Raw genomic sequence first — 15,802 nt, 5'->3', positions numbered from 1 at the left:
TTTCATCTTCTACCAGTTTATTGATCACCTACAACCCACCAATGTGCAGACTCTCAGCTGAACAACATGGATTTTACATCATCATTGCCATAAATAAGACACAAAGCTTTGGATTTCCCATTTAGAAACAAAAATTCTGTACATTGAGCCTAGAAAACCCCCCCTCGTCACCCGCAGGATCAAAGGGGGGGTATGTGTATGGGGGGTGGGGTATGTGGGGGGAGGGGTCACTAAAAATTAATTTATTACTATTTACAAGGGGGATGGGTATGATACATGTGCAGCAGTGGAATTCCAAAGAACCGGGAGGAGGGGGAGGGGGGGGGCACTAAGGGGGGGGGAGGGGGTTCTGCACACACTGGGGCCAATTCAGTGCTAGGAAGCAGAGATTAAATAAATAGGGCAGAAAGCAGTCCCGTGCACCCCCCACGATCTCAGCCAGCAAACATTCCTCTGTGCACCCCGCTGAAGCTAGTTTCACTTACCTATAAAAAAAAAAAAAAAACACAACAGGTTTCTAGGATGCAAATCTTCTATGCCCTGCTCTACCCCACCCCCACTCCCCTTTCCAACTATTATCGGCACGCCGCCTGCTGTATAAAACCATTCCCGGCTGTCACTTTGACAGCCGGGAATTGATTTGTATTACAAAGCTGGAGAAGCTGTGCAGAGACTTTTGGTGGAGTTTTCCCCATCCCCCACCCAACACCTGGGTGTTCACCGCTGAGAAAAAAAAAAAGACTTTTCAGCCTCGCCCCCAAGTTCTTGCCCTGGCCATACAGAAAGAAGCCCCCCCACCACACTAGCTTTCGATGCACTATATGTGCTGCTCGCCCCATTCAATCCAATGGCCGACCATTTGAGTGATTGCACCGATTGCTGCGCATGTGCAGTAGGAGCTCAACATCGCTGGGACTGGCCGCTGCAGAGGCTGTTGAGGGCTGAGGAGGGCAAATGTTCCCCCGACCTCCTGGGTGTCCACCTTTGAGGAAAAAGACTTACCTTCAGCCCCACTCCTGAGTTCTTCCATGTGCAGCCCTACCCATGCAGAAAGAAATGCCCGCCACGCTAGCTACTAATGCACCGATTGGCACGCACGCGCAGTAGGATCTCAACGTCTCTGGGACTGGCTGCTGGAGAGGCTGGTCAGGGACGGGGAGGGCAGCTCTGTCCGGAAAATGCCCAAATATTACTTTATTGAAACTGGAGTCCCCCCTTAACCTCCTCACGCCCGCCCGCTATCATATGACGTGACGGATTTTGAGCGGAGATATCTGAATGATGGGTGTAGCTACAGCAATATTCAGAGATTTCCGTTTTCAGCCGACGATTCCCTACACCATGAGAACGATCAGAGCGGCTGTTCCGCCACTTGATTGTTCTTACGGGAGGCGAGAGAAGACGCCAACCTTCACCACCCAATGCTTCTACCGACTCACCACTACGATCAGCGAGTCAGAGAACAGATCCGCTGACCCCCAGATGTAGATCATAGAGATTCCCAGCCGCAGCGGCGCTGTTTTTTTTTTTTTTTTTTATGCAGAGGCCGGGCGTGACATCAGAACATCGGGCCCGGCCTCCAATGATCATAGAGACTCTGGCGACCATCTCATCTGCTGGAGTCTCTATGATCGTCGGAGGCCGGGCACCGATGTTATGACATCACGCCCGGCCTCTGCAGGTTTCTTTCCCAAAAAAAAAGTGTTTGAAAAATTGCTTTGCAAATACCGTGTGAGATAAAAAGTTGTAACAACCGCCATTGTATTCTCCAGGGTCTTTGCTAAAAAAAATAAAAAAAAATAAATAAAAACATATATAATGTTTGGCGGTTCTATGTCATTTTCTAGCAAATAAATGATGATTTTTTTACATGTAGGAGAGAAATGTCAGAATTGGCCTGGGTGGCAAAGGGTTAAAGCGGGACTCCGCGTTTTTTTTTTTTTTTTTTTTTTAAAGCCAGCAGCTACAAATACTGCAGCTGCTGACTTTTAAAATAGTGACACTTACCTGTCCAGCGCGCCCGCGATGTCGGCACCCGATCTCTAGATCGTCTCTCGGGTCCTGCCGCCGCCATCTTGGGTATGGGAATCAGGAAGTGGAGCCTTTCGGCTTCATTTCCCGGTTCCCTACTGCGCAATAAGGACGGTCCCCGCTGCCTCTGGGATCCGTGTGTTTCCCAGCAGGCAGCGGGGCACTTGCGGAAAGGGGCGTAATCTACGCCCCTTTCCGCAGAGAGCTATCCCGGAAGTGGGTGCAGAATACCTGTACTGTACAGGTATCTGCACCCCCCTCCCCCCTGAAAGGTGCCAATTGTGGCGCCGGAGGGGGGGAGGGTTCCGATGAGCGGAGGTCCACTTTAGGGTGGAGCTCCGCTTTAAAGAGAACCCGTAATTTCTCAATTTTAATTATTTTAGGCAAAGATCCCCTTATGTACCTCAGTCCATCTACCTGGCTTTCCCAAACTCAGGGCTAATCTACCCCCCCCCCGCCCCATTAATGCGCCCCTTATCTAAAATAACTCTCATTGGACGAGAGAGGATGGAAGGGAAATCAAATCCTTCATCACGGAGTGAAACTACCTTCAGAGGGGTGCACAGGAAGCAATAACAGGCTGTTTTCTAAGACAGGATAAGTGTGTATATATATATATATATATTTTATACATACACTCTGCTCTGCCCGGTTCTGCGGAGTTCCTCTACAACTCGCTTCTCCACATTTTTAGGCACAAGAAAAAAAAAAAAAAAAGGCAAAAGAATAAAACTGTAAATAGCAGCAGTGTATGGCGAGCTAAAGCGAAGGCTCCGAGTAACGCCGCGGCAGCTACAGTGTCAAAAACACATCCGAGTGTTGGAGGGAAGAATTGTGGGGGGAGGGGGTGTAAAGGTGGGGGATGGTGGGGGGCTGAGCTCTTGCACAACGTGTGCACAAGGCCCGGGAGTGGAAGACGGAGCTGGGCGGGAGGTGGCGCCCTCTCTGTACCGCATTGAAGGATAGAAAAGGATCTCCGCATCCCAAGCTCCGACCTCCCCGGAGGAGGAGGGGCACATAATGCTCTGCGCGCAGTACTCAGTGCAGCCTGCAGGTGGTGCCCTGCTGTGCCGTGAAAGTGGAAGGAATGCAGCGAGCCGGTACAATAGTGATAAACACCCGACTGCCGGAAATCCAGTAAGCTCTTCCTGTAGGGAGCCGACGTGTTCCGTCAGATATACATGTAAACGGTTCGATGGGCAATGCTTGTATTGTTTTAGAGGAGTTCTGGTCAAACAGAGCACCCAGGCTACATCAATAAAAGTCAACAACAGCTTGACCTTTTCCTAGATTTGACCTATGGCCCGTATGATACAACAGCGCCATCTAGAGTTCGAGTTGTAAAATGCGTCTCTCATAGAAACGAATGAAGAAAACAAGGAGGTAAAAGGGACACGCCCATGTGGCAATGGAGACACACGTCCTAAATAAAAGGATAACAGCATAAGCTGAAAGGGGGAGTCCATGACAAGGAGGAAAACAATGGGGGGGGGGGGGGGGGGGCTTCACAAGACCAAAGAAGGAACTTCACTTGAGGATAACCCTAAATAGACACTACCAGAGCGATCGGTTTCCTGCAACAATCGCCGAGCCGAGTCTGGAGGAGTCCTGTGATTTTATGGAAATCGTGAACTACGACCCCCATATATCTCTATAGTGTATCCCTAGGAGGGTCGGATGTTGTGGGTCTGTGGGTAACACTCGGTATATCTCAGTGTTTTCCTAGAATTGTGAGTAGTTTGTATTTACAGCATTATTGTTCAATAAAAGCACCTTTAAGGGATACTTAAGTCTTATTATTCTTTTTTTTGTTTAAAAATAACAAAAAACATGATATACTTACCTGCTCCGCCCGGCAGGTTTTGCGCAGATCCTCCCCTTCCCCCGCCCCCAGCGCTCCTGGCTCCTCCCTCCTGCTGAGTGCCCCCACTGTGAGCAGCTTGCTATGGGGACACCCAAGCTGAGCCGTTGCTCTGTGTGTCCATTCAGACACGGAGCCACGGCTTGGCCCCGCCCTCTGTCACTCCTTATTGGCTCACCGACTCTGACAACAGCAGGAGGAGGAGCCAAATGGCACCCACTGCTGTGTCTCAGCCAATCAAGGAGGGAGAGTCCCTGGACTTTGTGGCTGTTGTGTCACATTGCTGGATTGAGAGGGAGCTCAGGTAAGTATTAGGGGGGCTCCTGTACACAGGTTTTTTTTTTTTTTTGTTTTTTTTTTTTTTTATCTTAAAGTGGTTGTAAACCCATCTGGGGGAGAGAAGAAAAAAAAAAAAAAAAAAAAAAAAAGCAACCTGCAAGGCAAAGGCATAATGAGCTAGTATGGATAACATACTAGCCCATTATGAATAACTTACCTGAGAACGAAACCCCCAAAGCGGTCCTCCATCTTCATGTCCGCCGCTGCCATGGATCCCGGAGTGACTTCCGTGTCTCACTGCTCCGGCGCTGTGATTGACGTCACTCCCGCGCATGCGCACGGAAGCCGACACTCGCGGCATATCGCCGTGATCTGCGGCCTGCCCAGTGCGCCGCTGTCTTTTTGTAAATATCTCCTAAACCATATAGGTTTAGAAGATATTTCTTGGACCTCCAGGTAAGTCTTAATCCAGACCTTAATCTAGACTCACCTGTAGGTCAAAGTTTACAACCCCTTTAATGGACAGGATGCACCTTCAGCCTTTAATATACTACAGGGGTTCCTCCTCCTTCCTTGCTTTACCACAAAGTAACCCGGAATTCAGCGTCGCCTCTGCTGCACTGACCTTCTAAGCAGCGTTGTCGCCGGGCTCTCTTCTGCTGAACTACAGAACACCCCCCTCTCATCTCCTTCCCCTCTCCATAGAGGAGTTCTGTAGTCCAGCAGAGGAGAACTCAGGCAGAGCAGTGGCAGCGTTGTCACCTCACAAGAAGTTAGACACTGACTGGATTTCTGACAGGATCAGGCGGGTTTGTGTGTTTTTAATAAGATATTACATGTGCCTCAGTATAGCAAAGATGTTCTTTGTATTTTTTTTTTGCCCCGATATATAAACTTTGGGGTGTCTGTATTAAAAAAAAAAAAATCTGCCCGAAGGCGTGTCCTCAAAAGCTTTCCAATGTCCACTCACCTGAAGGTACCGGCCTATATCCCCCAAGCTATAAATATTCTGTATGGTACAATTAAGATATCTGCATCGTTATGTATCCATTGAAACTGCAAGTAAACTCATTCTGTGGAAATGAGGCAAACAGAATGTTCTCTGACTCTCTGCACAGCGAATGTTATTCATGGAAAAACAACACACTATGGCCACTAGATGGCACAAGTGTCATAGGAAATAAGTATGTTCCTCTGCTCCATCTAGTGGCCATAATGCGGAATTTTCTCCATTCACACGGTTATTTTTTTCAATGAATAACAAACAGTGTGAATGGGGAAAATGATCACAATTCCCCGAGCACAGGATTATTAAAAAGTATAAATCGTTCATTCACCACTTAGAAAAGGGCAGTGAATGGGGAAAATCAATTGCAGCCACTAGGAGGCGCTGAGGAACGCACATTTGCCATGATGCGGTGGCCAGAATGTGGCATTTTCATCCATTCGCTTTTTTTTCAATAAATAACATTCGATCTGCAGAGAATATAGCCTAATAACATTTGAATTTGAATGAATAAACACTGATGCCATTTTTTTTTAAATATAAATACCCCCCCCCCCCCTTTAACTTGCTGTGGTGCGGCCCGCACGGCCCCCCTCCCCCCCCACTCTTCGGCATCATCACTTCAACCTCAAGCTTTGTATTCTGAAAGTGAAAATAAATCTGTCACAAAGGATGGGGGAGGGGGAGGGGAAGGGGGAGGGGCTGGAACAAGGCAGAAACTGCTTTTTACATTCAGGAGGTCATTGAATTATATAATGAGAAGTTTTGGCCGCTGCAAAATTACATTTCTGACCCTACAGAGGACGGGTACACCGGGGGAGGGGGAGGGGGGGGGGATTGTGCTGGAATGCGGCAGATCGTTATTCACACACGGGTTCATTTAATATCACATTGTAACAAAACTCCACACACTGAGGACCAGCAGCGACGCATTTCATCTCATTAGTGAACTGCTGCAGCACTCTTTGTATTTCTGAGACAAATTTCCCTTTAAGTAGAACATACCGGTCATAGATATGTACAGCGAGGATAAATGAAAAATCTCCGTCACATAATGAGCCCCCCGATGACATCATAGAGCCCCGACAGATCACATGACATCATAGAGCCCCGATGACATCATAGAGCCCCGATGACATCATAGAGCCCCGACAGATCACATGACATCAGACCCCCGAAGACAGATCACATGACATCATAGACCCCCTGATGACATCATAGAGCCCCTGATGACAGATAAAATGACATCATAGCCCCCCGATGACCTCATAGAGCCCCGATTATGGATCACATTACATCATAGACATTAAATGACACCAAAAGATACAACTTATTATAATTCTGGACAGGAGAGGAAAGAGTTAAAGCTGAACTCTGGAAATAATAATAATAAAAAAAAAAGATATTATATATAAAAAACACAATCCTCAAAAAGGTATCAGTCTAATATATGCGCATTAAACATAATTTTATACCCGGATGATGTTACTTTGTAAAAGTAGCAGTGACATCATCACCCGTGCAGAGAGCTGAGCAGTGGGAGGGGCCCAGCAGGCTCCACCCACTACAGGAGGGAGGGGGGAGACAAGACCAGTCCCCCTGCACAAGAGGAGAGAGCAGATATGTGGGAGGGGCAAGTAGGCTCCACCCATTAAAAAAATGACAGCAGGGGGCGGAGACAGGATTTATGTTCCCAGAGTTCAGATTTAATACCCCCATCAAGTTAATTTTTTTATTTTTTTGCCATCTGTGTCCCATTGTGACACGACAGGAAGTGGGAGGAAATCTCTCCAAAAGGGAGATCCACATTTAGGAAATGGTCCCCATTGGAAGATTTCCGTTTCCTGTTGTAAAGACAACCCAGACGTTCACATCCCCCCCCCCCCATGACTTTCAGTCCGTGTCACCGGGACCATAGAGGGCGGAGACACAGATGGCGTTAAAAACCTGACAGGGGTTCCAATCCTCTCCTGGCATTGGATGCATGTTAAAGGGCCGGTACACCAATGACATGAGAGTTCCATAGAAGAGATTTGTAACCTTCTCAGAGCGGCTCTCATCTGTACAGGGAGTGAAAGGAGAAGCAGAAGAGGGATGAGGTGATCTCTCTGCTCTCCCCTCCTCCGATCCCGGGTCCAGCTCAGGTTCATACGGGTCCAGCTCTTTTATATCATTCAGTCTCTTGTCATTGGCGGCCGTTCAACTCACACCGAGCAGCAAGAAAATGAAAATGAAGCAAGATAAGAGGAGGAGGAGAGCAGTCCACGACATCAGATCAGCAGGACAGACACCAGTGACGGGCAAGTGAGCGACAGTCATATGTCAGAATACCTTGATTCTATTGGGCAGCCAAAGCCGCGGCAGAGCAGGTACAGGGTGGGGGATGGGCGCCCCCGAGTGGAGAATGGGTAGTGGGAGCTCCTCCTCCCATTCCTCTGAGGAGCGAATCCCAGGGTGCGGAACGGGAAGATGAAGGGCACATCCTCGGGGGCGGGGAGGGCACATCCTCGGGGGCGGGGAGGGCACGTTCCATTATACAGAGCAGCAGTTTTTTTATTATCAGAAAGACCTTTAGCTGCGGCGTGACTTGGAATGCTGGATCAGCCACTGTAGAGTGATATCTGAGGAGAGAGGATTGTGGGATTTAGATTTAGAATGGCTAAAAAAAATAAATTAAAATAAATAAAGTGCCGGCATAATGACTGAATTAATGAAGTGTTCTCCAGAGCCCTCTGATGAAGAGGGGGGAACCCTCGAAACATGTTAGCATCTGCAGAACTCAGGGACAATGACCCTTGTGATAGCATGAACAGTGACAGGTCCTCTTTATTGAGAGATTTGGAGTCTATTAGACCCGGATCTCTCCATAAAGAGGACCCGTCACCTCCTATTACTGTCACACGGGATGTTTACATTCATTATAGACCCCGGATCTCTCCATAAAGAGGACCCGTCACCTCCTATTACTGTCACATGGGATGTTTACATTCATTATAGACCCCGGATCTCTCCATAAAGAGGACCCGTCACCCCCTATTACTGTCACATGGGATGTTTACATTCATTATAAACCCCCGATCTCTCCATAAAGAGGACCCGTCACCTCCTATTACTGTCACATGGGATGTTTACATTCATTATAGACCCCGGATCTCTCCATAAAGAGGACCCGTCACCCCCTATTACTGTCACATGGGATGTTTACATTCATTATAGACCCCGGATCTCTCCATAAAGAGGACCGTCACCTCTTATTACTGTCACATGGGATGTTTACATTCATTATAAACCCCGGATCTCTCCATAAAGAGGACCCGTCACCTCCTATTACTGTCACATGGGATGTTTACATTCATTATAGACCCCGGATCTCTCCATAAAGAGGACCCGTCACCCCCTATTACTGTCACATGGGATGTTTACATTCATTATAGACCCCGGATCCCTCCATAAAGAGGACCCGTCACCCCCTATTACTGTCACACGGGATGTTTACATTCATTATAAACCCCGGATCTCTCCATAAAGAGGACCCGTCACCCCCTATTACTGTCACATGGGATGTTTACATTCATTATAGACCCCGGATCTCGCCGTAAAGAGGACCGTCACCTCCTATTACTGTCACACGGGATGTTTACATTATAGACCCCGGATCTCTCCATAAAGAGGACCGTCACCTCCTATTACTGTCACATGGGATGTTTACATTCATTATAGACCCCGGATCTCTCCATAAAGAGGACCCGTCACCCCCTATTACTGTCACATGGGATGTTTACATTCATTATAGACCCCGGATCCCTCCATAAAGAGGACCCGTCACCCCTATTACTGTCACACGGGATGTTTACATTCATTATAAACCCCGGATCTCTCCATAAAGAGGACCCGTCACCCCCTATTACTGTCACACGGGATGTTTACATTATAGACCCCGGATCTCTCCATAAAGAGGACCCGTCACCCCCTATTACTGTCACATGGGATGTTTACATTCATTATAGACCCCGGATCTCTCCATAAAGAGGACCCGTCACCCCCTATTACTGTCACACGGGATGTTTACATTCATTATAAACCCCGGATCTCTCCATAAAGAGGACCCGTCACCCCCTATTACTGTCACACGGGATGTTTACATTATAGACCTCGGATCTCTCCATAAAGAGGACCCGTCACCTCCTATTACTGTCACATGGGATGTTTACATTCATTATAGACCCCGGATCTCTCCATAAAGAGGACCCGTCACCCCCTATTACTGTCACATGGGATGTTTACATTCATTATAGACCCCGGATCCCTCCATAAAGAGGACCCGTCACCCCCTATTACTGTCACACGGGATGTTTACATTCATTATAAACCCCGGATCTCTCCATAAAGAGGACCCGTCACCCCCTATTACTGTCACACGGGATGTTTACATTATAGACCCCGGATCTCTCCATAAGAGGACCCGTCACCCCTATTACTGTCACATGGAATGTTTACATTCATTATAGACCCCGGATCTCTCCATAAAGAGGACCGTCACCCCCTATTACTGTCACATGGGATGTTTACATTCATTATAGACCCCGAATCTCTCCATAAAGAGGACCCGTCACCCCCTATTACTGTCACATGGGATGTTTACATTCATTATAGACCCCGGATCCCTCCATAAAGAGGACCCGTCACCCCCTATTACTGTCACACGGGATGTTTACATTCATTATAGACCCCGGATCCCTCCATAAAGAGGACCCGTCACCTCCTATTACTGTCACATGGGATGTTTACATTCATTATAGACCCCGGATCTCTCCATAAAGAGGACCCGTCACCTCCTATTACTGTCACATGGGATGTTTACATTCATTATAGACCCCGGATCTCTCCATAAAGAGGACCCGTCACCCCCTATTACTGTCACATGGGATGTTTACATTCATTATAGACCCCGGATCTCTCCATAAAGAGGACCCGTCACCCCCTATTACTGTCACATGGGATGTTTACATTATAGACCCCGGATCTCTCCATAAAGAGGACCCGTCACCCCCTATTACTGTCACATGGGATGTTTACATTCATTATAGACCCCGGATCCCTCCATAAAGAGGACCCGTCACCTCCTATTACTGTCACATGGGATGTTTACATTATAGACCCCGGATCTCTCCATAAAGAGGACCCGTCACCTCCTATTACTGTCACATGGGATGTTTACATTATAGACCTCGGATCTCTCCATAAAGAGGACCCGTCACCCCCTATTACTGTCACATGGGATGTTTACATTCATTATAGACCCCGGATCTCTCCATAAAGAGGACCGTCACCCCCTATTACTGTCACATGGGATGTTTACATTCATTATAGACCCCGGATCTCTCCATAAAGAGGACCCGTCACCTTCTATTACTGTCATATGGGATGTTTATATAAAGGCTTTTAAAGCTTCGCCTATGGATAGTAAAATTTACATTGTTTGTTGCCCCTGCGTGAGCGTGCGCAATTTTAAAGCACAACATGTTGGCTATCCATTTACTCAGTGTAACATCTTTTATATTTTACCAAAAATTGTGTTTGTTTTTTTTTTTAAGTAAAAAAAAATAAAATAAAAAAATAAAAACTGCGTTCGAAAAACCACTGTGCAAATACCATGCGATATAAAAATAAAAAAATAAAAATAAAAAAAAATGCATCACCCACCAATTTATTCTCTAGGGCCTTTGCGTTAATATTTATATATATAAAAAATTATTTTGTTTGGGGGTTCCAAGCAATTTTCTAGCAAAAATACTGATTGTTAAATCGTCATGGAAACAAAAACTGTCAGAAAAGGCCCGGAAGTGGAGAGAGACGATCCGTGAAGTGAAGTTCCTTCATATTGTGTCCTGACCTCACTGCCCACATCAGTCCCGGGCTCTCCGGTGGAATTAGAGCCCGGTAAATGCGGTGGGGGTTGGGGGGTGGGGTGGGGGGACACCCCTCTTCCACCCCCTGCAAAGCGATCTGGTGACTGTATAGCTCCTCAGATCTTTTACAATAGAATCTTTGGCTTTATATTTATTTTTTTATGAAAAAATAAAATTGAATAAAATAAGAAGAAGGTAGCAGGGATCGTCGTGGTTACAGCTGCAGCCACGCTCCCGGTAGAACCACGGACACCGCTGCGCGAGGACATACAGGCACTCACATCTTCGGCAAGTGATTAAATTGAGGTTAATTGACTCGTATGATTAACACCCGCCCCAGAGGGCGCCTTACACCGGATTCAGGAGGTTTTCTGCCCCCACCATGTGATACATAATAGGAGATAATTGCCCCTCTCCGGCGCTCACCTATGTTATCCTTCTCTTTGCAGGAAATGGAATAACAGCAGATCTCTCTGTCCTGGATGGATGACAGGTGCCTGCGGAGGAAACAAACAAAAATCAATAGAATTCTCTGCACAGCCACCAGACCTCAATGAAAACGCAGCAAACACCATTGTTTTTTTCCTCACAATGACGATCGCTGTACTTTCTATTCTTCAGACTCGGCACACGTGGCCTAGGCGGGTGACAACACTGAACAGCGGCACGTGGCCGCACACAGATGCCTTCCTAAATAAGGACGCATCCCCAACAAAATACATAAACCATTGACAAATATAAATTCTACACCCGAGACGGGCTGAACCAACGCAAGAAATCCCAGCCTCAGATTTGGGATTCTGGAGGAAGATTCCCCAGGGGGGTCAAACGATCGAGGCATTGAGACACGGGATCGGGGAAGCTTTCACTTACATCGATTGACATTCATCTCTTTTAGAGCAACGCTTGTCATGTTATGGGGTACCGGAGGATTTCGCTGTGGCCCCCGACAGTGCCAGATGTTTGAAGTCTCTAGAAATCTTCTGTCATATACAGAAGACCGTCAGACTTCAAACATAATAGAGGAGATGGTCAGAGAATGCGGATGTGCAGAAGGTCGGCACTAAGGTTTTGGAGAGTAAAGGAGGGAGAGGGAGAGTAGAGGAGGGAGGGGGAGAGTAGAGGAGGGAGAGGGAAAGTAGAGGAGAGAGAGGGAGAGGGAAAGTAGAGGAGGGAGAGGGAGAGGGAAAGTAGAGGAGAGAGAGGGAGAGGGAAAGTAGAGGAGAGAGAGGGAGAGGGAGAGTAGAGGAGGGAGAGTAGAGGAGGGATAGGGAGAGTGAGAGTGAGAGTAGAGGAGGGATAGGGAGAGTGAGAGTGAGAGTAGAGGAGGGATAGGGAGAGTGAGAGTGAGAGTAGAGGAGGGAGAGTGAGAGTGAGAGTAGAGGAGGGAGAGTGAGAGTGAGAGTAGAGGAGGGAGAGTGAGAGTGAGAGTAGAGGAGGGAGAGGGAGAGTGAGAGTAGAGGAGGGAGAGGGAGAGTGAGGAGAGGAGGGAGTAGAGGAGGGAGAGGGAGAGTGAGAGTAGAGGAGGGAGAGGGAGAGTGAGAGTAGAGGAGGGAGAGGGAGAGTGAGAGTAGAGGAGGGAGAGGGAGAGTGAGAGTAGAGGAGGGAGAGGGAGAGTGAGAGTAGAGGAGGGAGAGGGAGAGTGAGAGTAGAGGAGGGAGAGGGAGAGTGAGAGTAGAGGAGGGAGAGTAGAGGAGGGAGAGTAGAGGAGGGAGAGTAGAGGAGGGAGAGTAGAGGAGGGAGAGTAGAGGAGGGAGAGTAGAGGAGGGAGAGGGAGAGTGAGAGTAGAGGAGGGAGAGGGAGAGTAGAGGAGGGAGAGTAGAGGAGGGAGAGGGAGAGTAGAGGAGGGGAGAGGGAGAGTAGAGGAGGGAGAGGGAGAGTAGAGGAGGGAGAGGGAGAGTAGAGGAGGGAGAGGGAGAGTAGAGGAGGGAGAGTAGAGGAGGGAGAGAGTAGAGGGAGAGTGAGGAGGGAGAGTAGAGGGAGAGTAGAGGAGGGAGAGTAGAGGGAGAGTAGAGGAGGAGAGAGGAGAGTAGAGGAGAGAGTAGAGGAGGGAGAGGGAGAGTAGAGAGAGTAGAGGAGAGTAGAGGAGGGAGAGTAGAGGGGGATAGGGAGAGTGAGAGTGAGAGTAGAGGAGGGATAGGGAGAGTGAGAGTGAGAGTAGAGGAGGGATAGGGAGAGTGAGAAGAGGAGGGAGAGAGAGAGTGAGAGTAGAGGAGGGAGAGAGAGTGTGAGAGTAGAGGAGGGAGAGTGAGGTAGAGGAGGAGAGGGAGAGTGAGAGTAGAGGAGGGAGAGGGAGAGTGAGAGTAGAGGAGGAGAGGGAGGAGAGAGAGAGAGAGTAGAGGAGGGAGAGTGAGAGTAGAGGAGGAGGAGAGAAGAGGAGGGAGAGTAGGAGGGAGAGTAGAGGAGGGAGAGTAGAGGGAGAGTAGAGGGAGGGAGAGTAGAGGAGAGTAGAGGAGGGAGAGGGAGAGTAGAGGAGGGAGAGGAGAGTAGAGGAGGGAGAGGGGAGAGTAGAGGAGGAGAGGAGAGTAGAGGAGGGAGAGTAGAGGCGGAGAGGGAGAGTAGAGGAGGGAGAGGAGAGTAGAGGAGGGAGAGTAGAGGGAGAGTAGAGGGAGAGTAGAGGAGGGAGAGTAGAGGAGGGAGAGAGGGAGAGTAGAGGAGGGAGAGGGAGAGGAGGGAGAGGGAGAGTAGAGGAGGGAGAGGAGGGAGAGGGAGAGTAGAGGAGGGAGAGTAGAGGAGGGAGAGTAGAGGGAGAGTAGAGGAGGGAGAGGGGAGAGTAGAGGAGGGAGAGGGAGAGTAGAGGAGGGAGAGGGAGAGTAGAGGAGGGAGAGGGAGAGTAGAGGAGGGAGAGGGAGAGTAGAGGAGGGAGAGGGAGAGTAGAGGAGGGAGAGGGAGGAGTAGAGGAGGGGAGAGGAGGAGTAGAGGAGGGAGAGGGAGGAGTAGAGGAGGGAGAGGGAGGAGTAGAGGAGGGAGAGGGAGGAGTAGAGGAGGGAGAGGGAGAGTAGAGGAGGGAGAGGGAGAGTAGAGGAGGGAGAGGGAGAGTAGAGGAGGGAGAGTAGAGGAGGGAGAGGGAGAGTAGAGGGAGAGTAGAGGAGGGAGAGGGAGAGTAGAGGAGGGAGAGGGATAGTAGAGGAGGGAGAGGGAGAGTAGAGGAGGGAGAGGGAGAGTAGAGGAGGGAGAGTAGAGGAGGAGAGGGAGGAGTAGAGGAGGGAGAGGGAGGAGTAGAGGAGGGAGAGGGAGGAGTAGAGGAGGGAGAGGGAGAGTAGAGGAGGGAGAGGGAGAGTAGAGGAGGGGAGAGGGAGAGTAGAGGAGGGAGAGTAGAGGAGGGAGAGGGGAGAGTAGAGGGAGAGTAGAGGGAGGGAGAGGGAGAGTAGAGGAGGAGAGGGATAGTAGAGGAGGGAGAGGGAGAGTAGAGGAGGGAGAGGGAGAGTAGAGGAGGGAGAGTAGAGGAGGGAGAGGGAGCATTTTTTTATTTTCTTTTGCTTTCTGGATTATTCTTTTGGTATTTACTTTTTTATCTATTTTCTATGCTATTCTAGTTATTAGAAATGCTATACATTTGTAAAATTAAATATATTTATTTAATGTGAACTTTTTTACATGCGCCTAACCTCCATCGCCTTTGAAGCAGGCTCCGCTTCCAGATCGCTCCCCGGAGACTGACAGGCGGGGAGGAAGCGGAGTGATGTCTCTTCACCGCCTGTCTTAACCCCCATCTTTGCTGACCATCGCAGCGGGATTTGTGAACAACCTGAATTAAACCAAGTCAGACCTGAGACCACATTGGACCTCATTAAGACCCCTTTCACACCGGGGTGTTTTTCATGAGTTTTTCAGGCGCTTTAGCGTTAAAAAAAAAAAAAAAAAAAAAAAAAAAAGCGCCTGTAATGCGCTTGAAAGAAGCCTCATCTGCAGTCCCAATGTGAAAGCCCCGAGTGCTTTAAGAGCCCTTTCACAATGTCAGCGCCTGAAAAACGCTCGTAAAGCGGCGCTTAAACTAGCAGCGTTTTTCGAGCGTTATTGGGACGCTTTTTACCCCTGCTAGTGGCCAAATAAAGGGTTAAAATCGCCCACAAAACACTACTGCCATATTGCTTTTCAGGCACTTTTCGGGCGTTTTACAGGCGCTTCCCATTGATTTCAATGGGAAGGGGCGTTTTAGGAGCGTTGTATTCACCGCTCCAAAAGCGCTGCAAAGAAGCTGCTTGCAGGACTTTGACGCCCTGCCAGCGCAGCGGCTCAGTGTGAAAGCACTCCAGCTTTTACATTGGGATTGCAGTTGCGGCTTCTTTCAATCGTTTTTATTAACGCTAAAGCGCCTGAAAAACACCCAAAAAACGCCCCAGTGTGAAAGGGGTCTAATAGAAGATTTGGTGCCCCTGGCTGGTTGTACATCGATGCCCCCTGGTGGGCAGGGTAGGATTCAACACCTTATTGAGTCTCCCACCGCCAGCGGCATTATGTATGAGAAGGTGGTGTCACCCCTTGGCCTAGTTTGGGGAGATCTGAGCAGTGGGAGGGAAGCAATGCAGAAAGGTTAATCGGGGGTCACTTATTGGTCGATAAGTACATTTTCTCAATCAGCTGCTTCTCATCCAAGGCGCTGGAGAGATCTCGCTTATTCCCGAGAACCAAGACCTGAGAAGAAGGAAAGATACGGATTACAGATACACCAATCATCAGAGGGCTCCTCCCACCCCCCAATCCACATCTTCCAAT

General features: G+C 48.7%; 1 protein-coding gene across 1 annotated transcript; it reads right to left on the bottom strand.

The window, feature by feature from the left end:
• Positions 1 to 15,796, bottom strand: LOC143959278 (ADP-ribosylation factor-like protein 8B). The gene is made up of 3 exons (XM_077467953.1): positions 15,654 to 15,796; positions 11,513 to 11,583; positions 1 to 7,798 (listed from the first exon to the last, which is right to left on the bottom strand). The coding sequence occupies exons 1-3, from the start codon at positions 15,761 to 15,763 to the stop codon at positions 7,749 to 7,751; spliced, it is 231 nt and encodes a 76-aa protein (XP_077324079.1). The 5' UTR covers positions 15,764 to 15,796; the 3' UTR covers positions 1 to 7,748.
• Positions 15,797 to 15,802: the final 6 nt, after the last annotated feature.

The sequence above is a fragment of the Lithobates pipiens genome, unplaced genomic scaffold (genome assembly GCF_037356315.1).
Source record: "Lithobates pipiens isolate NorthernLeopardFrog02 unplaced genomic scaffold, aLitPip1_a1.2 Scaffold_69, whole genome shotgun sequence".
NCBI classification, from domain to species: domain Eukaryota; kingdom Metazoa; phylum Chordata; class Amphibia; order Anura; family Ranidae; genus Lithobates; species Lithobates pipiens.
Note: the sequence above shows the minus strand (reverse complement) of the source record. Positions and strands in the feature narration are given on the sequence as shown.